Source organism: Idiotropiscis lumnitzeri, chromosome 7 (genome assembly GCF_059441095.1).
Source record: "Idiotropiscis lumnitzeri isolate Australia: NSW breed Sydney's pygmy pipehorse chromosome 7, RoL_Ilum_1.0, whole genome shotgun sequence".
Classification (NCBI taxonomy): Eukaryota; Metazoa; Chordata; class Actinopteri; order Syngnathiformes; family Syngnathidae; genus Idiotropiscis; species Idiotropiscis lumnitzeri.
This window is the reverse complement of record NC_142397.1, coordinates 11,641,204-11,666,675: the sequence shown is the minus strand read 5'-3', so window position 1 is coordinate 11,666,675 and position 25,472 is coordinate 11,641,204. Positions and strand designations below refer to the sequence as shown.

Here is a 25,472-nt window from a genome sequence, read left to right as displayed (position 1 = left end):
GAGAGAGAGAGAGAGAGAGAGAGAGAGAGAGAGAGAGAGAAGGGGGTAGAATTGTTAAGATGAGAGGGCAAAAAGGAGTTTTAAGCCGTTAAGAGCTGATGAGAGGGGGCAGGAAGGTGGGGGAGAGAGGAAAGAGAAGGATGGGCGGGGTGTGAGATTAACAGAGGGAGGAGTGAGGCGAGAGAGACTGGGGGGGATGAGAGAGGGAAGGAGAGCGGGAGATGGGGGCAAACAGAGGGCAACCTGCGCAAGCTTGCATGCACACGAGAGGAGCAGACAGGCACGCAGCCCATCGAGGAGGCACGAAGAGAGCAAAATAACTAAACCCCCACTCCTTCATTCCCGCTCTTCATAACAAAAAAAAAAAAAAAAAGTGACTCTCAGCACGACAGCCTCACATGACAGTGACCGTAGTCCGAGGGGAGCTTTGGGACAAGCAAAATGCAGGCAGCACAACCATAAGAGGCAATGCACGAAGGAGGAAATAGGGTGAAAGATTGCACTAGCAATGTGGATTCCCACTTTAGGACAAGTGATATAATAATTACGGCTCAAAATCAGCTAAAAGAAATCGTATTTACCCCAACAAGTATGCAGTATAAAACAACACAGGCATATAAATGGAACAAAAAAAAATGTCTCTGAATATTCACATAATTTGTGACCGGATCTTTAATGGTGGAGTGAATTTTGTCAAAATATTTGACTAAATATAGAAAAACAAAAACTCACGAAAATAATTCAATAAAAAATAATTCCATAATGTGGTAACTTTTGAATGGCAGATGACCACAATTTTATTGCTTGAATTTTATTGTTCCCATTTTTTTTTAACGTTTATCTTTCAGTTTGAACAAACCATATTTATTCGACTGAAACATTAACAAGATAACCTTAACAAAGATTACCCAATGCTAGCTAGGGGTGATTTAATCTCACTTTAACAAAGATAATATTCAGTAGTCATCTCATTGGGCATTTGATGTCAATTCAACGTCGATTTGACAACAATTGAATAATTTTGACGTCATATTGATGATTAATTGACATCAGATGCCCACTGGGGCTGTCATAAAGTAACAACTGTTTTATATACCAGAAATGACTATGAATATGGTGCCCTTCTTACTTAATTTAATAACCAAACTTTAGGAATACAGCTCAGTTTGATGACCTATCCCCACTATCTGTATATCCTTCTATTTATAAACTTTGAATTTTGGAAATACTTCTTTCTTTCAACCTAGAAAAGCTCGCAATTGCTCCATGTCAACAACATGTACTGTTGTTCTGGGACAGACGGCGTCCCCCCCCCCACCTCCCCTAGACCGCATTAGACACGGCACTCACGTCATAACCCGCTCGGTACAGCTTTGGGTGAGGAGCCAAAAAGGGTGTGTGATGGGGTGGAGGCTTCTCTGCTGACAGAAAGGATCCAGTAATCACACCGAGAAGTCTCTTAGCAAGCTCTCAGAGTACAGTGTCACAGCGAGGACATTTGAAAGGTTTTTAAATAGTTAACATGACAGCTGCATAGCTTATAATACATAATGTAGGATAGTAAAGAAGAGCGGACGGGAAATTAGTGTTTGCCTCCAAAAATAGCCAAATCCCCTTCATTTATTGTTTGTCAATGTGCAGAGGTGCGAAAGACGTTGTTTGTTGAGTCATCATTTCTTTGAGGCACCTTTGATTCAATCTATTTTGTGTTCTGAGAGGAACACAAAGTTTAGCTATGCACAAAAATCTGTGCATGAACTATCATTTAACCTGTTAAAGAAAAAGCGCTTAAAGGAATCAAACTCTAGTCGCTTGTTTGTACTTCTTAACGGGAAAGAAAAAGGTTTTATGGGTTCAATCATGTTCAATCAGGTGGCCAATACGTGTTAAACACTATTTTGAGTGGAATATAAAAAAAAAGTGCTGAAATTCCATAGAATAAACCACATTCCTGCAAGACATTTGCTTTTCCATTTTTTATTCAATCAATGTTACATTAAACTAACATAAATAAACATTTTTTATGAACAAAAGGCACACAAGTTCAAATATAAACAACGAACGTTTGTACAGTTTGTCTCAATCAAACTTGTCTACAGTCTCTGAGCATGAGCAATCAGAGAGAAAGAAACAGAGAGAGAGAGAGATACGTTTCATTGCTGCAGCCTCAGCAAGAAAACTATACACTTCAATTCCCCCTGTCGGAAACTAAAGCGGTGGGCGCCAAGGCAACAACGCCAACCAGGAACAGTTGTAACTTCGTATGAGTCCTCCACCTGAAGGCTTACAGTACGTAGATGTCCATTTGGAAAAAGTCTTACTCAAAACTTCCGTCCACTGACCGGTTGAAGAGGCCCCGAGATTTAAGTCCACTAAATAGAAACACGCAACACTTGGACTTGAAACTTGAAAAACATACAGGCCAGCAGCTGGGGAAAAAACACAAGGTATTTGTTTGTATTTCTGTTTTTTCTTTTTTTTTTTTTAATTTTTTAACGAATGGTGTGGTCCGAGTTATTGGAAGCGTCTATTTGTTGGTTGCTGCTTCCTTGAAATACTAAACTGAAAGGTGACAACTGTCTACTACTTATTAAAAGATAAGGGCGATAACGTTTGTTTTCCTTGAATGTCCTAGCTTACGCGGTTTAAGACTCCAGCCAAGCATGACTGTTACAAGCTGCCATCCACCTCTGAATGCTCAGATTCATGCACACATTCATCAAGTAGTAGATCCTACTCTCCATGTGCTGGATGTATACGTTTGCCCGTCTGTCTCTTATAGAATTTAATGCAATTCAATAGAGTGGCATTTAAAAGGAGCAATACGAGTTTCAATCCAAATCCAATGTTTACATGTATTATGTTTGGATGTTTTCTAGTGCATATGAATGTACTGAGGGAGTGACGTCGATTGTTGTCCCCCGACAGTCCAGTTGTATCCAGTTGGGTCCGGTCAGGACTTGTCTGTGGTTCTTGACTGCAGAGCCCAGTCCGGTTGAATCCAGTTGACAGCTTTGTTTGCAAGCGTCTCTTAGAATGTGTTTTCAGCCGTTAGGTGGCATTCGGTGAGCTTGACCACCTCAGCAGCCTCAACCAGAGGTTGCTCAGAGGGCTACCGTGCTGGGCACCTCCTCGTAATGAATGATAAAGTACGGGTAGCTCTGGTCGTCGTTGAAGATGACGTAGATCTGAGGGTCCACCCAGTTGTCCACACAGGAGTCATACAGGTCACTGGAGGCGTCGCGGAGGTTGATGGGTGGCGGTCGTCGCATTGAAGGATTTCCTACAGTAAACCTGCAGAGACGAGGTCATGTTGAGTGCATGTAGACAATTAAGAGCATTACGTGGTTTTCAGACAAACGTCTGTCTGGAGGGTTACGGAATAATTCAACATCTAGAAGAAGGCTCGTCTAAATTTAATGATGACAAGGCTGCCGCTCTTTTGTGTGCTTAAGGAAGCTTGAATAATAGAAACATCAGAGCATGTGGGTTCATATAAGAGAATGAACCTTGTGTGGTGAACGTATAGGAAATGAGCGCGCGTTGCCACTTTGTTTGTGCAGGCCTAAGGAGCCGTAAACCATAAATCTTTTCGCCGCTCTCTGGGGTTATAAATAAAATAGATAACATCGAGGACATTTACCGTGATGCACTTGAAAGGCATTAGAGTGAAAGTCAGTGTGCAGTTGACTTAACTTGGGTGATTTGGCTTTGTGGTGGTGATTCTTCACAGGGAGGTGTCACAATTTCAGATTTTTTCACATATCTGTTATTCTTACAAATCACTGACCAATCTAAAGCTTTGAAATGGCTTGCTCTCTTTGTTGATGCTTTCTTAATATTTTTGTTGTTCCCCCTGAAACTAATTAAAACATGATTCTACGCTAAACCTGACACCAAAGGGAAAAAAATCCACTAATTGATTTGATGATGGAACACACACCTGCCAGTGAGCACTTTGGCCAGGAACATACAGTGGACTCCTTTGGGTGAGCGCTTGGAGAAGTTGTGCGAGTAGACGGCCTTCCGGGCGAAGTAGGAGCCCTGGCCAAACATAGTGGCGTGTTTGCCGCAGACCCGGGGGTCAAAGTTGTGCTTGCAGATGCCTTCCACTACGTCCGCCGAGGTGCCATGGAAGAGGTGACGCTCGCTCAGCAGCCGATCCATCTCGGACATACGTCGGGACATGTACTCTTTCTTCCTGTTGGAATGGACAAAGAGACTCAGTCAAACATTGACATAAAATAATTTGCTTTAGACATGTATGCCATAACAGAGCTTGAACATTTATTCATTCATTATTATTCATTTATTTATTTAACATTTATGTAATATTCACATCTTTGGAAAATTTTGTTTTCCAAATGCATGTTTTGGGAATTAGAATTTAGGAAGCATGCAGCGAATGTCTGTGGCAAAATTTAAAGAGACTTTGACTGTGAGGTAGATATGCGAACTATAAGCGCCACCATACTACCCCACTAAAAGGTATAAAAAAGGAATGAAAAAAAAACATGCTGATACACAAATGCAGTTTATAAATTAGTATAAAGCATGAATCCAAAAGTTGCGATCACAACCGTGTTCGTGCTAAAAGCAGTAAGAACATTCGGCCTAATCCGTTTCTTGAGCAACACAGGCGCACAACTCGTTCCATGTGAGCGGATCAATCAGGCATGCACAGGCGAAAGCCAGCTCGGTGGTGACCCTAGCGTGGCCTCCCGTGATCCTGCAGCTTGTGACCTAACTCAGACGGCCATGGTGCGGATCCAAACACAAACCCTACACTTTTCTACCATCAAATATAATGGCACATTATGCTGACTGCAAATGCACGTACCCACACATACAATTACACACACACACACACCATAAAGCATTTCTCTGTCAAAAAAAGAGTGAGGGGATGTAATCAAGTAATGCTCAGAATGGGGCCTCACTCTCATTATGACATGTCAGTCATTGTGAAACCCTTGCGGTACCAGACTGTGTGCGTGCGTGTGTGTCACCGCATATAGGACCCGCCCTGCTTCGACCGGCTTGCCCACCGTGCTCACAAACGGAACATTGCCGTCACCCAAACTTCACCCCATCCGCTTCATTTGCACACCAACGCCAGCTCGTTCTCACGAAGCCCCAACAGTGCTAGTTTCATTTATCTTTTCTTCCCCTTCGCAGCGTTTCACATCCCGCACTATGTAATCACGTCTCTGTGAGAATCCAGCTGAGTGTGAAATGCTCGCAAGCTCAGCGACAGCAACAAAAACATGGACCAGAGGGTTGACGCATTACATTTTTCTGGTCACAGCAAAAGATGGGATTAAATGCAACGCGGCTGGATTCGCCATTATCATATTCTACATGCCAATGACAAAGCAATTTTTTTTGTGCTTGTATCTTGTCGCAGCGTTTCCCAAACTTTTTTTTAGCTTGAGGCTCCTGTCAATCCAAACTTGCATGAAAATACCATGCGCATAAAACACTGACATACACTGCAAATCAACTCACCATAAAAGAAAGCGCTATGGATCAACTAATCCAAACTCAATAAAAATATTTTTTGACATTTTTTTTCTTGCTTTACTTGATTTATGTAAATATAGATTACAATAGTGTTACATTTATATTAGTCCTTTGTTCTGTAACAAATTGCTAAATGGGATCGGACAGGCTGTGTAAAAAGGGGTTGAAGAAGAAATCCACAATTCACCTTTTGTACTTTTCCCAGAGGAAGGGGTTTTGTACTCGCAGTATCTTAATGATCCTGAACTTGGTCTCCGCCACCGTTTTGTGGAACAAGCTGTACACGGTCCTGTAGCTGCGGTCGTCGCGGGACACAGGCACCTGCAGGAAGTCTTGGCTCACTGCCATGGGCATCCAGGTCTCGGGGAAAAGGCTTGGCGGGTTGGTGGTCGTCGGCGAGAGCGGATGCGACGCCGTGAGATCCATTGATGAGCCGGATGAGGAGGAGGAAGAACTAGACAGCGCAGATGAAGAGATGCCACCCAAAGTCCTGAACAGAAGAGACACAAGCTCTTTAACAGTGCATCCAATTATATCACCCACTCAGATTTAGGTCAGTAATTAAAGGTGAAATACACCTGGTGTTGCATTTTCATGGTGCGGGTATTTCATGACCTTCCGTATATGCATTGACAGTGCTTGTAAAAAGGAATATAAAATCCGTCATAAAATATTTTAGTTGCAATTGAGTTTGCATCACCACAGTAGATATATGTGAGGTTTTTCTCCGGGTGTTCGAGATTCCCTCATATATCCTAAAAACATGCATTTCAGGCAGGCATTGCCCCAGGATTTTTTTTCTCACTCATGGCTGGGGCTGCTCGAGGATCTTATACAAGGTCCACCCAATGTTCGTTATCGTCCCAGTCTGAGGTTCATTATTGTCAAAATGCTGGTTATTCGAATGAACTACCATGCCTTGCTCTTCCACAATAACCCTCCAGCTGTCAACGATGATGCCAGCATGTAACAGAGCCGAGAAAGCCAAACACCAGACATGAAAGGCAGACAAATAAATTGCATATTGCAGAGCGGTCATAGTGTCAGAAAAAGTCATTTTGTCTGTCATGTGGGTCACTAACGGCGGTTTGTCTGTCAGCTTCTCACTCTACCACTGTAAATGCAGCCAGTGCCATCAGCCATAAGAACACAAGCCGGGGTATGCCGTCAAGAGATTTTGATCAGTTTGACTCTAAGTTATACTGACAGTTTTCTTCGTCCTGTCTGTCTGGTCTCGATCTCACGCCGCGATCGACGTCCCGATCCCCACGAGGCTTTGAAGAATTGACACTAAGCAATTGAGATATGAAATAATGGCAAGGGACCAGTGGAGTGGAAAGGAGGCAGAGTGTCACTCAAACAAATGACCTCAACCATTAAGCTGCATATAGACAGGTCCTAACAGACACACGCACTTGTTTTGGACACAAATAATTCTGAATACAGCATTCACTGGAAACTCACGGGAACAAAATCCCTTGTTCCAAATTCCAGCTCACAGTCACGTTTCACACTCCATTCAACCGGTCTGGAAACCATTTAGCGCCCTCCATCTTTCACTTTCTTGGCTGCGCGCCTCGCTTTCTCACTCACTGTCTCTCTGTGTCCTCTGCACCCACCATCTCATCTTCGTTCCTCCGTCTCTGACACTCCTACATTTTCCCTTTTCATAGCTGCCAGGTCCTGTACGAACAGCTCGTTCTAATTCGCTCAGTGTGGGATGAGAGCAGATGACTGGCGCTCGGCCGAGGACGTGAAAAACTCTGCAAATGAGGTGAGATGACACTTGTTTTGAATCTGGTATCACATTTCTTCTGGACTATCACTGCAGTGAGGTGTGGGAATCATCACACTACTCGAGAAAATGGCCACAGAGAGAAGTGGGATCTCTCAAAGACGCTTATTTCCATCTTCTGTTTCCTGTTTTTTTTTGTTTTTCACATGACGAATTTGTTTTGCGTTCTTGACTGTTCCTATCTCACAGAGCCATTTTCAATCTGCACACATTGAGGACACTTCGCTTCCGCACTTTGTCATTTTGGTGACCTGATAAAAACCAAGCCAACCCAGAATCAACCGCCAATCACTCCTAATGGAGCTTATAAACGCCATCATGTATGGTGACCTCTCACACAGTGTTGTGTCGGGTAACTCACAGGCAATGCAATGTGTGCCACATGTTGAAAGGTCTACTTGAGTCATTCAATCTTGTCAAGGTTAAAGGATAAATAATTGTAAAGAACAGAGGCTGTTAAAAGGACAAATGAGTGGTGGCCCATTGGCACAATGTATCCCAAACTTTTCAGTATGTACTCTTCACTTGCATATCAATATCAGGTCAATATATTTACATGGACTACAGTGCAGTATTAATGTTGTCATTTCTCCCAACCCTAATTGAAATGGATTAAGCGCATACATCAAGCAGGTCGTGAGTGTCAACCTGGTCTTTCCATGGTGTCAGTTTGTATAGCAAACAGCCCAGCGATAGTTCAAATCAAGTCTGACGTTTTACTTACTCTAGGTGAGGTGCGAGCATCACCGAAGACATGAACATGGGCCGCTTCTTGATCTGACGCCTGAACCCAAACATGGCATTCTGCTGGAAGCCCTCCCTGATGTTTAGGATGTACTGGTTCTGGAGCGTAATGAATCGCACCTCCTTGAGACCCCTCAGAGTTGCTTTTTCTATAAGCTTAACAACAGGCTATTGGAGGCAGGGAGGTGGAGGGAAAAGGGATGGACATGGAAAAGAAGATCATCAACATTCATAGAATGGCTAAGTGTATTTTGCAGTCAATAGAGGAATGGCGGAAGTTAAAATGTGATTTGTTGATGACAGCTGTGTTACAAGTGTCACTGTAGTGTATTCAGATGAGCCGGTATTGATCCGCCCCAAGCTGCTAGCTAACTGATTGATCGAGGTTGAATTTATGTGTCTGGCCTCGTGGTCATGCGCGTGCCTCACCTCTGAGTATTCCCTCCAGCCAAAGTTGTCTCTGCAGTAGTACTTCCACACTGTGTGACAGCTAGGGGTGGGGTTTGGGTTCGCCGCGGGCATGGCGAGAGGATTGGGGGGAGTGGACAGACGGCGGACACGATCAAACTTCAGGTCACAAACCCGCATGGCTCCAAAGTCCAGAGAAAACACTGACCCCCTGAAACACATAGCAGAAAATAAAAATCTTGTTGGAAATAAACCACGATAATTTGCATTCACAGATCACAAAGCAGGCATATTAACCCCCGGTGCCTAAGAGCAGCATACCAGACGAGACCAGAGACTCTGTCTGGACAAACACGACTGAAATGTTGTGATTTGAGTCTTTTTATAATTATAAGGTTGATACATGCACGACTGTCAAATGATTGCTTAGCTTCCTCTGCTAAAGCTAACTCAACGTAAATAAATACAACGAATCAGTTTTCACAAGTAATTTGCTCAGTCTGAACATGTTCAACAAAAGCCACAAAGAGTCTTTATACAAAGAATGGCATGGCTTAAATGATCATTTTTTAAATTAAGCTTTTGTTTTGGTGTAGAAAAAAAGTCTTTATATTACAATGGAACGTGAAAACATGTCTGTATTGAGTCCAACATTTTGTTTTGTTAAGCTTATTAAGCACCATCAATGCTAACGCTATGATACGTATCTTAATTGGATGCAGCATTGTTTCCAGAATGACAAACAAACAAAAGTGTTTTCCAGTTTCAGAGGCCCTTTGCTCAAATATACGCATGCATTAGAATCATGGCTACTGGACAAAATACTGCAGCTTGTACATGACCTCTCTTGAGCTCGCTGGGTCATCACCTCATGGTGTGTGTATGTCTGTGTGTGTGCGTGTGTGTGTGTGTGTTCGGAGTGGGGGGGTGTTGGGGGGAGTCTATCTACATTGGTCTGCCATATGGCCTCTGGCAAATAGTGTTTCTGGGTCAGACATAACACTTGCATAAATACGGGCACCATATATTGGCACGCTATGCCACAGACAGTGGTGATATGTGCGCACGCAAGCAAACACGGCCGCATATTAACATTCCCAAATACATACTCACACAGTTAAATAAAAAAACGCCGCACACTAAAGGTTAATTAACTGGCCCATTGATTTTGTTTGCTGGGAAAGTAACTGACAGAGATGCGTGTCTGTCGGGAAGTGTGTTAAAAGCAAAGATTGTGCGGTCGGGAATCATGTGAACGGATGAAATCCCATCCAACTGTGTGGAAGTTGAGAAAGTGCAAATAAGGGGGGGTGGCCCGTTTGCCAAATTCTAACTAAAAAATGATAAGCTGTGACTTTTTGCAAACATTTGCTAACAATAGTGCAAGTTCACTGCATCGCAACTATGTCCAGTGGGCCTACTTTAAAAACTGCTTTCACGCACTAAACAGGTCAGCTTTATATTTATTATGTAATATTCAAATTTCTTGAGCAGGTGAAATTGAGGTTTACCTGTAACCCATAATAATCATCAAATTAATTAAAATTTATTAAGATGCACCTGTTTATAAAACTGTAATTATGGGTCTTGTGGCTCAGTGGGTTCGTGTACTGGCCACTTCACAATAATATGACAAAAACAAAGTGCCGACTCATTTCTGTACACACTTCTAAATCAACTGTATATATTCGCCGTCTGTTCCTACTTTGTTATTCTGTGACTGAATGTTTGAAAGAGGAAGTAAAACTGGTATGAATATGCGAAACATGTGCAGAGTCAGAGCAGTCAAAGTCAGAAAATGTATTGAAACATTCATGCAAAACTTCGAGCCAAGTTCCGGTAATTAAAAAATGTTTGATGATGACATCGAAAGAGAATTGTGACAGTGATTGTGGACTGAGAAACAGAAAGAGGAAGAGGAAGGAGCCAGCTGGATGAAAACAGAAAAATGTGAGAAAATGTACAGCACAGGCAAGTGGATTCAGATAAAAGCACATGCTTAATTGTTTCTGTGTTTTGATTGACTGCTTCTTTGCTTTTGTTTTGGATGAAAGCCCTCCAGATGCAGCTGCATGCTCCCCCCTACAAACCGTTTCTTTTTTCTTTGGACACGTATAATATATGACTCATATATGCTGCTGAACAATCACATTTTCAAATGTTATCAGTATACAAAGTGTACTTATGTGGCATTTTTAGGCAGCCTGCCCTCCCTTGCTCTCGACTGGTTTGTTATGTTCCAAAAATAAAATTCCGCCAGTTAAATTAAGTGCACTCAAACGGGGTGCTTTGGACACGAAAGCTAATCAAAAGTTGGAAAGAGACTTTTTTGGCACTCACTCTGGCAATGTAAGCTTGATACATTACATGTGTAAATCATGAAATTAAAACATCTGCTGACACGAACCGAGGTGTGCTAAAGGTGTGGAGGCAACCTACAAAGGGGGAAAAAAAACGGCTAAACCTGCTCTGTACCAAGCAGCTGAACGTTCACAGTTGTAATGTGAAGGGCGAGGCGGCACTGTTGCTAGAAAAAGAACAAGCCTTGCACTCCGTGTAAAAAAAAGTTAAAAAAACTCACAGCATTGGAATAAAGGTTGTAAATAACCATCGACACCCCAACCCTACACGCACACATAATATATGCCTTCAAATGTTCTCACGGCTAGACACATGCAAACAAACACACAAACATATCCACAAACAGACACATACGCACACACACAAGGACCTGCATACCAGCATCAGTCATGCTAGCGTGAACGTCACAGACAAGCAAAAAAAAAAAAATTGAGAGCTCACTTGCATACATTCTTTAGACAGATTCATGTACACACATGCAAGCCTCATCCAGCCATGCCTCGATAAAACCGTTGATAAGATCTGCTGACGAATGCTTCTTTCACACAAAAACACTCAGAGACACAAACACACACAAACAGACTGGTGTCATGTTTCTTAATTTATAGGAGCTTCATTTTGAAAAGGACACATTTTTATAATCCCATCTGAAGTGGTTATGATTTAATCATTGCTTGTTTGCTGGTAGAAGTGTGTAAAACTTTGTGGCAGGGTTGGACAATGATGACAATTTCGATGGTTAGAGTTGCCGTTCCGTTTTTATTAACATAATGAGGATGTTACCACTAACACGACATCACAGAAAACTTGCTAAGTTCCATTATAGTCACATTTCAATTACCGGATTTTTACGACTATAAGGCACGCTTAAAAGTCTTAACTTTTCTCAAAAATTTACATGCGCTAATGCTAACCGCTTGCTAACTCAACATAAACTGTATGTTTCAGTTGTGTCCAAGTGATAGCGTATAACATAGTCATTGGTTTCAAATCATTTATAGGCTTTCACCTAATCTTTGGCGTAAACACTCGCTTTTTCTATTAGGTCGGTGTATATGTTTGGTCATTGCACGGTGGGCAGTCCTGTTCAGTCGTTCATCCAGTTAAGGAGTGCATGGGGTTCTTAAATATCGTCCTGTCAGTCAGAGTCAACTTGTTAAAGTTCGTGGACACTTACATAATCACTCAAATGACCGTTTTTCCAGTCCATTCCTACGTAAACAATGCAGGTTGAAACCGGCATTTTCAAACAAGCACCCTAGTAGTTTTTGCCTTCAACTAAACAGTTGGCAAATAGAGCTATACTAAGACTGAGGAGGCAGCACTGGGCAAGTTAAGCCACAATTTGTGACTGGATTGTAGATGTTTGGCCTAACGTGTTGTTCGAGCTCTTGTAAAAGCCAGCATCATTTATGAGGGGCTGCATGGCAACAAGACTGACTCTGACAATGACGAGAGGGAACTTGGCATGTTAAAAATGTCAATAAAGTACAACCCAACTCAGTTTTGCTCCCACTACTTTCTTAAAAACACACGCTAGCATGCATGCTAATGTATTTTTTAGCGTGCATACATGATACCGTATGTTTTAAGACGTAACTTATGCCTGCGCCCAATAATACGGTGAGCCTAATGTATGTGTTAAATACAGAAATACGGGCGCCTTTTAATACGGTGCACCATATGGTCACAAAAATACGGTAAAACTTTGTATCTGTGCTTCTTCACAATGTTACTCTTTTAACATAATGCAAAAGTTTATTCAAGTTGTCTAGTTAAAGAATGAACATGTTCTATTAATGCATGTTACAACATGAAGCTTAAATATTCTCCCAAATGACATTATCCACTTTACGAAAATTTACATTCGGATGAATGGATGGATGGACAGTGTTTATGTAAGTAATATCTCCTCCGTTTTGACACAGCACAGCTGAACCAACAATAAATGTTTTAATATGCAATGCTTTTAAAAATAATTATCTCCATTGGCAGCCAGAAGTGTCCAAACATCTACAAAAGTCTTGTTTATCTGAGTCACATAGTCAAGAAAAAGACAGGGTCATCACAGTTTGTTGCAGTATAATAAGTCATTCGGAAACTATGAATCAAGAGCAAATAATTTCACCAGCTGACTTTGGACGTTATAATCAGACAGTGAAAATATGCTTCGGCAAAAGAGTTGGTAAAAGCACGATTATAGGGCACAATTTGGCTTTGCCCAGTCTGCAATTTATTGGATGATTTTCTAAAGGGCAAGAAATGCAGTGCCGTCTGGTGGATGGAATGCTCCCTGTTTTGCTCTACACCACAACATAAAGCATATAGTGCAAGTGTGTCCCCTCCCTCAGTTTGTAGGACTTAAAGAGTGTAAAACATGCCCGAGGTCCAAAATGTGAGTGACGGAGGGTGCAAGAGCGAGAATCAGAGGCTGACAGAAGAGAGAGAGCGAAAGACCCACCACTTATAAAAGTTGAAATCAATACTGAGGCTGAAAATGAAAATACAGATTGACGTTTTAGGTCATCCCTTTAAGGATCCCAAATGAATGAGGCCTTAAAGATGTGTGCCCGACGTCTACCAGTGAGATCAAGAAAAACTCTTGAATCAGGATGAGCATGAAAAACCAATATATACATTATTTTATGATCACTATGAACTTTGTTTATATGTATTATTTGACTGATATAACGGTCTGAAAAATTACTTAGATTTTTTTTTTAACACCTACCGCGTGGATCGCTCTCTCTGGTCCAAATAGGTTGATGGGTTTGTAATTGGGTAGCGAGTTGGCAGCCTAAACTGGCTGCAGAAGGAACTGCAACATCAAGTTAATCTATTGTGTTCCGCGGCTTTTACAATACGAAATTTTATAGTATAATAACACTAATAAAAATGTCTTTTGAACATCCACGAAGGATATTAATTTGAATACCCATCCCTATTCTTGACTAACAAAGAGACTGAACAGCACCTGACCTCACCCTGCTGATTCATGGTATGCAAGTATACACACGCACCTGCGCACACACACAACTCATGTTTACACACAATCACAACAGCATTAACGCAAAAGATAAAACAATCTTGTGTTTTATATACATGACATGACATAAAAAGAATGAATCTGACTTGACAAAAACGCACACACTCATGCATGCACACGCACACATGCGCACTCTCACACATACACGGTGTGGTGTCAGGTCACTTTGCCCTTAGTCCTCTGTGACTCTTAATGTCAGTTAATGACAAGCAAGCCTTTTTATCACCTGGCTAACAAAAGAGCCCTATCTCGAGCTCTCATTCACCCGCAAACACACACTGACACACACACGCACACACACGCTTTGTCACGAGGTCATGCAAGAATTAGCAGGCTGTCTTTCAAGTCCGAAAACATGCCCTTATTACAGGAAATGGGTTTGAGACATTCTGTTTTCTAAATCTAACATCACATGCTGTGTTCTAATCATGGGTTGAATTACAGAAAGTACAGACACGCTCTTGCATAGAAAAACACACATATTCAGCAGTATAGTGCGTTTAACCAACAACTGGACTGCTGAGGATTATTAGTGTAACTTGTCTAACTAGAAGTGATGACTTCAACATTCCCACACACTGCTGACTTCATGACTAATGCGGGATAAGCAAACCCTTCATTCCTCTTTAGCATATGGCTGGGTTTAAACCTGTGTTGTTCACACATAGGAACAATATAGCACAGAACTCCCACTTACATTGGGCTTTGCGACAAATCATAAGAATCAGAAACGCAAAGAGCTCGATCCACGGAGCAGATGACAAAACATGTGAGTGTTGCTATAATGACGGTCAAGCTTGTTACGTCATCTACTGCTCTTGGGCTGGTTATTGATCTTATCATTGGACTGAGGTAAACACAGTGATGACCGAGCTCATGCGTACGTGCACGCTCTCATGAATAGACCGGACCGATTGAGCCGCTATAGAACATCATCAAAGAGATGTGGCGGCCGGCTAGCGCAGCAAAAAGCTTTGATAGAACCACACGCTGAATGGACCAGAACTTTGATGAACTCACAGGATCAACTCTTGAAGTCGCAAAGCCACAATAAGCACACCACCGAGAGAGAATTTACCACCAAAGGTCAGCCGTGGTAAGAGATATTACGCTTTTAGCCATTCATTTATGTAAATGTCAAAACTTGCTACAATTGCATTGTCGTGATGAACAACACATTTCTCATTTTATTACCCCTGATCAATGGAGACTAAGAATATATCGACCGCTGAGATATATACAGCGCATATTTCGTCTTTAGACTCCAAGACAACACAACTTAACATTGTAACAGCGGGGTAAAACAAATAAATAAATAAATAAAATAAAATAAAAATAATGGGACAAAAGATTTTAGATTATTTACAATTTTTTTTTTTTTTTTTTTTTTTAGGTCTTTTGTGGTCTGTTACTGTAAGTTACTGTAGGCAAGCAAACAGGGTTTCTGGCATCGCAAATACGTTTTGTTCTTGCACGGATGCGTACTTTTAAGGACAAATAGGGACACTAGCATTCCTACCAGGGATGGGCAAAATAGTTGACTAATAGCCAATTAGATATAATGGCTGCAAGCTGCAAAACATGATCTGAGCTACATCTACCATACAAGTCATATAGGTAGCAATAATGTGCTCATTACGACACTCACATTGAAACAGAAATCAAGAACAATAAAAAAGAATCACTCATCTAGGCGATTAATCAATGTTATCGATAATTTCAAGTATTTAACGGGACCATTTTTTAATCTACATTTTATGCTGATCTCGTAGAGGCACTTTCAATGACGCACTGCTTTCATTGACGACATGGCTGTGAACCGAGTGGCGCTAGTTCACAAAAGCAGTCAGTTTTCGTGTTGCTTTCTGCACAAGAAAGCCGCACAAAGCAGTAGAAGACAATGACGGAGTGAATCACGCTGAACATTACAGAAAATATTAAACTCATTTATAAACCGCAAAAGCCGTGATTTATCTATGTGTTAGAAACATTTGACACAGGTTGTGGGATTCCAAGCTGCAAATCCTGGGCGACTATACTTGACAAAAGGCAATGAAAGCTGGGCCATGCTGCTTGGCGCCTTATTTTATAATGTTAAAACTGTTGTTCAAAATGTAGGTTTATTTAGGATTTTGTAAACATGGACTAAATTGGTAGGATGCTCTAAATACGATCGTTATCAGACAGATAACTATTGGAATTATTTGTTGGAAAAAATAACATGACATTCATTGGTCCAATATCAATAAAACTATATTGATAACACGGGTGGCCTCAAATACACTAAATTGGTCTGTTTTGTGTCACAATAAGAGCGTCAAGTGCCGAACCTCTGCTGCATGACGTAGCAGCTAAATATCACCAATTTGCGACAAAAACCCGTATTGCATACTTTTTTAAAAATAATAATTTATTCCAAGCAATGCTACTTTTCAGACATGTCTTAACCAGAACTCGACAACGCTGTCACTACACATGATCATTCTCTGACAGACAACAACGTGAGAGACATCGGTTTTACGATGGCTAACGTTACTATGCTCGGCACTAATTTGTCCATGCATTCGTGGCTTGACGCTAGGGCAGTCGACCATTTTGGAAAAAAAAAAATTCAGCAGGCTTAGACTAAGATGTTGCCATGGGTTTGGGTTTGTGGTCGCAGAGAAGGGAGACAAATGTGTTTTTTTTTGTATATTACAGCAAAGTGAAAGTGACGGCTCCTCGGTGGAAGCCTGCTGCTAGCGGTCATGGTAACAACATTTGGGGTGTGATTGATGGAATAATCGGTACGATAAATCGATTCTAAAAAGAATCATTTGTGACAGCCCTACTTGGCGAACTACGTAGCTTTAGTGCTTAGGCGCGCTACACAGGGTATAACGCTTCTGAACCCAACTTGGACTGGACTCTTGCAAAAAATAACAGCTGGCCCCTCACCCCCACACATTGAACGATGTAACGTTTAATGTTTGGTTATCAGTATCAATTTGGAGAGGCAGAAAGTTGTCAGTTAGTGGGAGAAAAAAAAAGCTAACATGCATCCTTAATTATTGGAATCATTGTGGGAAAAAATATATATATTTTAAGTCCTACTGTCATCCTTTTAAAATCCCAATTTTACTACCTGCAGATGAATGCCTAAATAAGCCGAACTTGCTACATTGTTGGACTTGGGAAAGCTATTTGCCATGTTTTAGTGAGAGGTCATGTGTTCATGGAATTAATGTATTTCACCTGAGCGTTAAGTTTTCACTCTACCACGAGTCAAACTTGCTTCATGGAATGAGGTTTATTTATTTACATTTTTTCTTCCTGCATGAGCAAAACCCAAACCAGACAACAAATGTACGGCACGGAAAAGACGAGTGACAATTGTGAATGATAAAAGCGTGCATGTAAATGGCATTGTTCCAATTTTTGTGGCATGTGCAGTTTCTGTCACGGGGGCCAGCTGAGCCTGTCTTGCTGTATGAGGGCGGAAGACACTCACAGCCGAATTTGGTTTGACATCACCAGGTGCATATCCTGTTTGAAGAGCACTTTGCATAAAGTTTCAGTTGAAGTCAACAACTCTGACATAAATCTTCATGCATACACGCAGAGCTGAAACGGCATGTGGTCTATAAAGTCGAAGGCACACAGTGGCTCAACATTTTGGCTCAGGGGTTCATATGATGAAGCGCGACACTCTTAAACAGTTGAAGCTCTTTTGGTCCGGAGCGCACAAACCGACGTGAGCAAAAACGAGTGAACTGTCAGGCAGTGTGTGCGGTTTGGCAACCAGCTTTCATGAATGGCCAACGGTGGGCTACTGGTTTAATTGCCGGTGAGCTGCGTCGCAACGTCTCAGACTCTCAGAACTAACAGTCAATCAAAAATACCCTATGATGTCACTTGAGCTTTCACCCAAAAATATATTTGCCTTTAAAAGTGAGATTTAACCAGCCGTTGGCGCCAACAGACACTGAAATATTCCCACTCTCTCCCTTTGTTTCTGGCATGTTTTCTCTCTTTGTATTAACAGAGCTTGAGCCGCCAGGACAAACCGCATGTACGTTGACAATTGCGTCATGTTTGTGGTTCAACTCCAAATTAAAAAAAAAATCAGTGCTCGTGGCGACCCAAAATACTGTTTGCTGATAAGAACACTAGGGATCACAGTTTTTCCGTTGTAGCAAGTTCTTATACACAAGCAAAGTTCAACCGACTAATTCATTTTTTTTTTTTTTTTTGCAATTGCCCCGTTCAGTTGTTTTGTGCCACGTCGGTCAGTATGTGGCGGGCCTTAGGCAAGCCAAAGGATGTGTCATTCCTGTAAAACACTGCGCATCTTACAGGAATTGTGAATGTTTGATCAGTAAAATGGACTATTTGGTGTGGAGTGCAATAAGCTGTGCAAATTCATCATTTGACTTGAGTGCACATCTTGCCTAATACTTCAAACCCTGGGTTGAATTCCTCTTCTAATCCTCAAATCCATCTTTGCAAGATTGGTCCCTGGTGATGTGGTTGAGGGGTGGAGTAGACGTGGACAAAGTGAGAGTGGAATGGTAACATGGTGAAAAGCCTCGGCAAAGTGGATCTGACGTTGAAGAAATTGCTCAAATTTCTATTGTCATTTACAAAGGGGCTTCAATTGTATCACGCTTTTCTATCATCAAAGTACTTGAAGCGCATTTACACGCACATCATTGACCCAGTCACACAATGATTTATGGAAATTAAAATCAAAATGGGAAAGTATAACAGCTCATTCAGACACTGATCACGGAGAGTGGGAAGCAATTGGGATTCAGTATCTTCTTCAAGGGTCAAGTGGTTTTCAAATTTCCATACCGTTTTGCCATCTTCTCAATATACCAGAGTACATAGTAATACGGTACTAGCATTAAGCTAACTGGAGTATTTTTGTCTCCTCCGTGGCGTTGAAATGTCCAAACTCCCTTCGTATGCTACGCAGCTTGGAAACTTGTTGCACTGTAAGCGTGTGAACTAACGACTGAAAAAAAAACGATTTCAAATTGCAGCAGTTGCATATTTTGGGGGAACAATATGGCTAAAGTCGCGAGCCATCTTGTCTTGTGTTGGATTATGAGCGATTGAGTGACTAACAGAACGTCCTTCCCATGCAGTTACAAGAAACATGGCCTACTATTAGTTTTAAATAGTTATTGTAAAATTAATCCAAAACAGAAATACACATTAGATATGTGCTATCAAAAAATAAATATGATATCACATTAGGTCCGTATGCGCTTCAGTTTTTCTTTTCTTTCTTTTTTTTAATGACAGTGTTGTGAATGAGACTGTTGTTATTTTTAGACATCGTGGGACTCTATATTCCCGTAACGCCACCCAACCCTAATACACGACAAAAGCCACACCTACATCACCTAATTGGGTACAAAACGAGATGTACCGAAAAAAAAAACTCTTCACAAAATATAATTATTATTTGTTGTCATTCATTTGACAATGCCAATCGACATTTATCACTGATGTCGTAGCGGGGTGGAACTACGATTGCTGGTACCTCTTGTCCTCACATTGTGGGGGCGAACTAAAGATGTACTGTTCCTGCTGCATACAGCACACCAAGGAATATTAACTAACAAGGCAAAACTCATGTAAATGGCTTCTTAGAGGTACTTTTCCTATTTAGAACAAGGTCACCGTGCATGTTCTGTCATTGTGTTTGACTATGCATGCATACAGTACAGTTCCGCAGAAAACGGCATGCTCCTTTATGTCACCCCACCACGCTTTGCCAAGTGCTTGCATGTGTGTGTGCGTGCGAATGTGTAACTTTGTGGGCGTGTGAGAGGAGAGTGAAAGAGAGGTTTATCTCTGTCTGCTAAACTGTGTGCGTGTGAGCCCTGCGAGCCACTGAGCTTCTCTCTTCTCATTCGTGTGAGCATCTGCGTGCCGAGCAGAGAGAAAGAGAGAGGGGGGGGCAAGAGAAGAGAGAGAGTGTGTGTGAGCGTGTGTGTGTGGGGGTGTGTGTGTGAGTGTGCTCTATTGTGTGCATGTCTATGACCGAGGGAGGGATAGAAGCTGCCAAGTGCGGCTGTGTCAGTGACCGCACAGGGGGGGTCACAGAAGTTCACCACGCTCTGCCATGAGTGCTCTAAAGTCTGCTTAGGACAGAGCTGCAGCCAAGCAGAGGGCTGACTTACAGGAAATGAATCACAAATATCACAGTGGGGAGAGGGGAAGTCATATGGTGAGGAGCTGATAGATTACCTTTGCACACAATAACCCTACGCATATAATTATAGGCTTGAAAAAATATTATTGGCGTTCAGGTCTCTTTTTAAACATAGATGTAATAAATAAAAGCCACATTTTTATGTGAAGGACAATTGCACTCCAACGTGTGCATGCCTATTTGTCAGCACTGGTGAAACCAAAGAGGAAAGCGTGTAGTGTTTCCAACACAATGAATGAGAAGTTGCTTATCATCTACGAGCAGCATATCAGCTTACGGCAGCATTGTCGTCATGACATTAGCACCTATCCATTTACCGTGCATTATCCGTTAGTAAGACTTACAACACGACAGTATCTTGTGACGTAGCAACCAACTGCACTCGAAAAGCATTATAGCCCTTTATTTTGATCCATTCGCCCAAACGTACGGAACTACGGTAATATCATGTTTCAGTTCCATAACATTGACATAAACTATTTGTCAAACACAAAACACATAATCCAAAGAGTACTTTGGCATGAATATGTGTGCCTGCTTGTGATCAATAAAATTGCATTTGACTCTGACAATAGAATATCAACCTAAGTTTGGGAAACTCTGCGGAACAGGATATGTATTTGAATTTGACATGTCCGCCAGTTATATTACATTACCTGCTTTGCAGCTGAGCATGTTATATGCCTATAACAACATTTGTTTTAAACTATCATTTTTATTTACATGCTCAAGGTTCCACTGGAAAAACTGTGCCAAATGCATCCTGCGAGTACCATAACTCACTGTGGCAACCGCTGACTGTTTTTTTTCATGTTGTTAACATTTTTGTTATCAGTGTGTGTATTGTCAACATAACTTAAAGGGCAAATTATTGCACGAATACCGAGCCAATAATGTAACAAAAAAAGAAAAATCTGACATAAAACACACAAAGATTTGTGCTAAGTGGCAACAAGCTACTTGGCACAAGTAACACAAGGGCAGCTACATGCAAACACTATGAAAGTGGGACTTATACTTACTGATACTTGAGTCTGACTTGGTCATTGTCCGGGTTACAGTAGAGTCTCTCCAGCTGTTCCTGGGAGTCATCCGCTATGCTCTGCCACGTCTGAGAGTCGCTCCTACGGATCTGCCAGTGGTATGGCAGGACCGTGTGGTGGTGGGCGCAGTCACTGCCGTACACACATTGTCCTTGGAGGAAATCCACACAAATGTCCACAGAATCTGACTGGTGTGTGTGATACTGAAGCTGGGTGAGTAGCTCAAACACCAAGTCCAGCGAGGCTTCTTCACTTTTGTCCTGAAAAAGCACTCCTTTGTCAGGCAGCTGGGCTTGCAGGAGTAGGGGGTGGGAGTCCTGGAGAGCAGCGTAGTCTTTAACAGGGGGCGGAATTGGGTGAGTTGAGCGTTCATTACTTTTGATGGCTCCCTCCTGGTGAGAAGCCTGGGGTGCGACTATGGGAGGTACATCCCTGCTGGCTGACGTTATTGTCCCTGTGCTCACTGCAGCCCTGAGGCCTGGCTTGGATCGCTCCCCTCGCCGCTCCATCTCCTCAAGCTCCGCAGTAGTATCAGCCATCTCTACATCTCCACTCCCCGCTGCGGCGGCGTCAGCGGTCGGCGAGTCTTTGAGGCCACAAACGGGGCCTATGCAGTTCTGTTTGGCCGCGACCGCAGCGCAAAGGTTCCCCGGCGAGCGTCCAGCCTGACTCCGCGGCACAAATACGCCGTCCCCCGGCATGTCGCTGCTGAGCAGTGAGGTCAGGATGGGCTCCTCCAAGGCGCGGTGAAGGCATTTGGCGTCTAGTTTCCTCTGCTTCTTTTTGAAATAAGGTTTCACCAAAGGTATTTTGGCCGAGAGTCCCACAATCGATTGCTCTGTGAAGTCCTCCCTTTCATCCACATTTAAACTCACATCCAGCGAGATCCCAGTCGGTACACCGTCTGCGGATTTCTGGAGAATGTGCAAAGTTTTATCCATGTTGCACACCTAACCCTCTGCGGTCCTGGGGGGAAAGAGGCAATAAAGAGGTAGTCATCAAAGGAAATGTCTATAATTTCTTAGTCGTTTCCCAAGGTGAAGTCACCCTGGCGTCGAAAGCAATGATTAATAAGTTTCTTTGCCTTAACTCAAAACTCGCCTTTCCTTTCCTGGAAAGAGACCTGGCACCGTCTACGTGCTGAAACGAAACTTGCACTGCATTTAACTCCTGCGACACGAGCAAGAAACAACCAAGTGGATCGCACTTGGATAATAACGACAATGTAACTGCGTCGGGCACTTACAAGCAATAAATTGGAACAATGAGCTATTCGCAAGCAGCAACTGAAGCGGAAAATATATGACCTAATCCGCGTGAAGGTAGTGGTGGGGGGTAAAGTCACTGTCACCAGCTTCGTTTATCTTGTGATAATTGTATAATGGCGCTTTTATTCAACATTCTTGGATGCCTAACAAAAACCGGTCTTGTGCCTCCAAGAAAGAGCGATAAAATCAAGACTGTGGCATGGAACGAGAACTAATCTCTCCCTCCCTCTCCCGGGACGTTGTATTTTTGATCAGGGGAGTCCGATACGCAGCTCCGGGTCGGCTACGTGCCGCGTACACGTCGCTGCCCCCGCGCAACTTTGCACGTAGCCCACCGCGCGCGCGCACCCACACACGCTCACATATCCACTGCGGCGGAACAGCGGAAAAAAAGACCCCCGCACCAGAGCACCGGGCACTGCCTTCTTTCATCCACCTTGCTAGCTTAGCTCCCCCGCATCATTTAAAGAAACGTTTCTTCGGCTGACACGATCGAGGCGCCTTTACGCCTACGTACGTAGTGACTATATCCTTAAACAACCACAGCACTACGTACAGTGTCCCTTCAAAGTCGTGGGTCCGCCCAAAAAAGAAAGAAAAATACTCGCCTACCTGTGCGACAAAGTCCCCCCCCAACCCTGACTCGGGTCTCGGCGCTCTTTGGTAGGTTACAACCGGTGAGCACATCGGCGGAGCCCGATCGGAGAGCTCCGCAATATTTGTGCGCGGATGAGACGGTAGTCCGGGTAAACCTCGTTGTGTCTCTCTGCAACCCCCGTCGCTCTCATGCTCTGACTCTACCGCATGTCCGTCCGTCTCTTTGTATCCTTGAGCCGTTTGGCAAAGCAAAAAGATCAGTTCAGCTCAGTACAAGGAGGAGAGCTCAGCTGCTGTGAGGGGAATCGCTGTGATGCGCCGGTCTGCCTCTCCTCTGCCCGGACAGGTCCCGCCTCCTAACCTGCTGGAGGTGGGACTCGAGATCCGGATTTGAGATCCACGAAGAGGGGAAGAGTCGTCTAGTGGTGGCTGAAAGTATGGAGAAACAAAACTGATAAAATAAAAAATAAACAGAAATAGAACATAAATTACTTGATAATTGTTTGAATATATTTATTTTCGTATTTATTCCCACCTTTATTTTGCTTTTTTTATTATTAAATATTTTTATTAAGTTTTTATTTATTTTTGCCTTTAATTTTTAATACATTTTTTGTTGTATTTTTTTCTAAATATGTTTTCAATTACTTTTCTTATATACATTTTCTTTTCACTTTTATTATTTATTTTTTTATGTTGGCAGTTTCGATCCTGCAATGCAGAAGAAAATGTTGCCAAATGAGGGGGCGGTCTTAAGTGTGTGTTGGGCTCAACTATTCGCCTATTGGTTGATCGACATTTCAGTGCAGAAATCGAGCAGGGCGAAAGCTCTTGTGTCTTGAGCAACACCAAACGACTCGATGGTGGTAAATATGGATTTGATTGCGGATGGTCGTGGAGTGCGTCCTCCACTATTCCGAAATAGGTGAGTAGTTCAACACACTTTGGACCTCCCCCTAATTAGAATCACATTTCTTCTGTTTAGAATGAAATGGAGAAGGAAATATTCAAATCAGGGGGCGGTCCTAAGTGTGTCTTGGGTTGAACTATTCGCCTATTGGGTAAGTGACGGTGCTTGCTGAACTGACGTATCGACAACCAATAGTTCAACCGAAGACACACTTAGGACTGCCCCTCATTTCAATAACATTTCATTGTCTATTGCAGCATCAAAATTGACTTAATCAAAATATTATTGTTTTCAATATGATTAAGAATATATATAGATAAATAAATCTGGAAATAAAAAAAATACTACATCATACAAATAGATACAACATAAATAAAGATTTATAAATTTTAAATAAATAGCAAAATAAATGTGGAAATAAATACAAAAAATTCTATATATCACAATTCAGTTAAATTTATATTTTATTTTATTTTTTAAATGTTTTTTTCATATTCATTTTTATCTTCACTTTTTGTTATTTTTTATTTTGGCAGGTTTGGTCCTCCATACGGAAGAAGATGCATGAGGGTTGGGACCAGCAGGCGCCTTTTTGCCCCTGGTCCTGCATTAACTTTGTTATATCAATTGGAGGACTGTTTGCAGAAAGACACCTATTTCGTTTTCAGTGGTGTTGCATTGCTTACTCACAGTGTTTCAAGTCAACTTCGATTTCCTCCCTGTTTAACCAGAAGTCATTTTTCTTTTTCAGGAACCTGCTGTGCCGCATGGCCTTGTGGCAACAGTCTAATTGTTTGCTGACAAGCCAACTCCACCAAACAGCTGCTGTTTCTTACGAACAACTCTGATGGGTTTTTAATGAGCACTAAATCAGTGCTATCATAATTGTTGCCTGGCTATATATCAGAATGTACAGAGAATATTCTGGGAAGATAACCACAGTAATGACATGTATTTATAAATAAAATTAAGAGATCTTATATTCCATCTTGTATACTACTTGACTCGAAATAAAGAAGAACCTTTCACAATCCCCGAGATTTCCTTTCAATTTTTTGGGGGGCGATAGGAAATGAAATTGGAATTAATCTGTTCCAAAGTCAAACAGCTGTATCATGAAACAATTATTAGCATACAGACAGTATGCTCACATTCAGGCATACAAGTGTCAAAATAAGTTAACCGGATTTAATTGTAAAATCAATGACAACTCTACTTTTGTTGCTCCATATCCAGCCTGCATGGGACTAAAATACCCTCAGAGCGCGCACTACTTCACTCCGACCGTTCGGCGACGCAGAACATTGTTAGAATCTGCTGATCTGTTTCACCAAAAACAGAGTGGCGGCGCATGCTCGAGCTCTAACTGGGGACGCATTTGACAATATAATTTTACATCGATGGCCCACATTTGTGGGGATATTTTGTATTGCAGTATTGAACGCCTATGCCATAGGAAATGGTGATTCTGAAAGGAAACTCAAACTTTCCTGATGTATCTCCTGGGGCGTATTCTTTTATGCTGAGCGCTACACTCCCTTAAAATTCTTGGACAGGTGCAATTTTTCA

General features: G+C 42.1%; 1 protein-coding gene and 1 long non-coding RNA gene across 3 annotated transcripts; one reads left to right on the top strand and one right to left on the bottom strand.

Moving 5' to 3' along the window:
* Positions 1–1,961: 1,961 nt before the first annotated feature.
* tiparp (TCDD-inducible poly(ADP-ribose) polymerase) lies at positions 1,962–23,330 on the bottom strand. Of its 2 annotated transcripts, XM_088301045.1 has the most exons (7): positions 23,009–23,330; positions 21,108–22,094; positions 8,492–8,681; positions 8,043–8,230; positions 5,711–6,013; positions 3,944–4,201; positions 1,962–3,294 (listed from the first exon to the last, which is right to left on the bottom strand). In XM_088301045.1, the coding sequence occupies exons 2-7, from the start codon at positions 22,067–22,069 to the stop codon at positions 3,105–3,107; spliced, it is 2,091 nt and encodes a 696-aa protein (XP_088157171.1). In that variant the 5' UTR covers positions 22,070–22,094; positions 23,009–23,330; the 3' UTR covers positions 1,962–3,104. The 2 variants fall into 2 exon arrangements, with proteins under 2 accessions (XP_088157171.1, XP_088157172.1); XM_088301046.1 differs by having other exon boundaries at positions 21,108–23,330.
* Positions 23,331–23,791: 461 nt separating this feature from the next.
* Positions 23,792–24,936, top strand: LOC148333571 (uncharacterized). Its single transcript, XR_015844190.1, has 2 exons — positions 23,792–23,918; positions 24,440–24,936. It is a non-coding gene; the product is annotated as an uncharacterized LOC148333571 (long non-coding RNA).
* Positions 24,937–25,472: the final 536 nt, after the last annotated feature.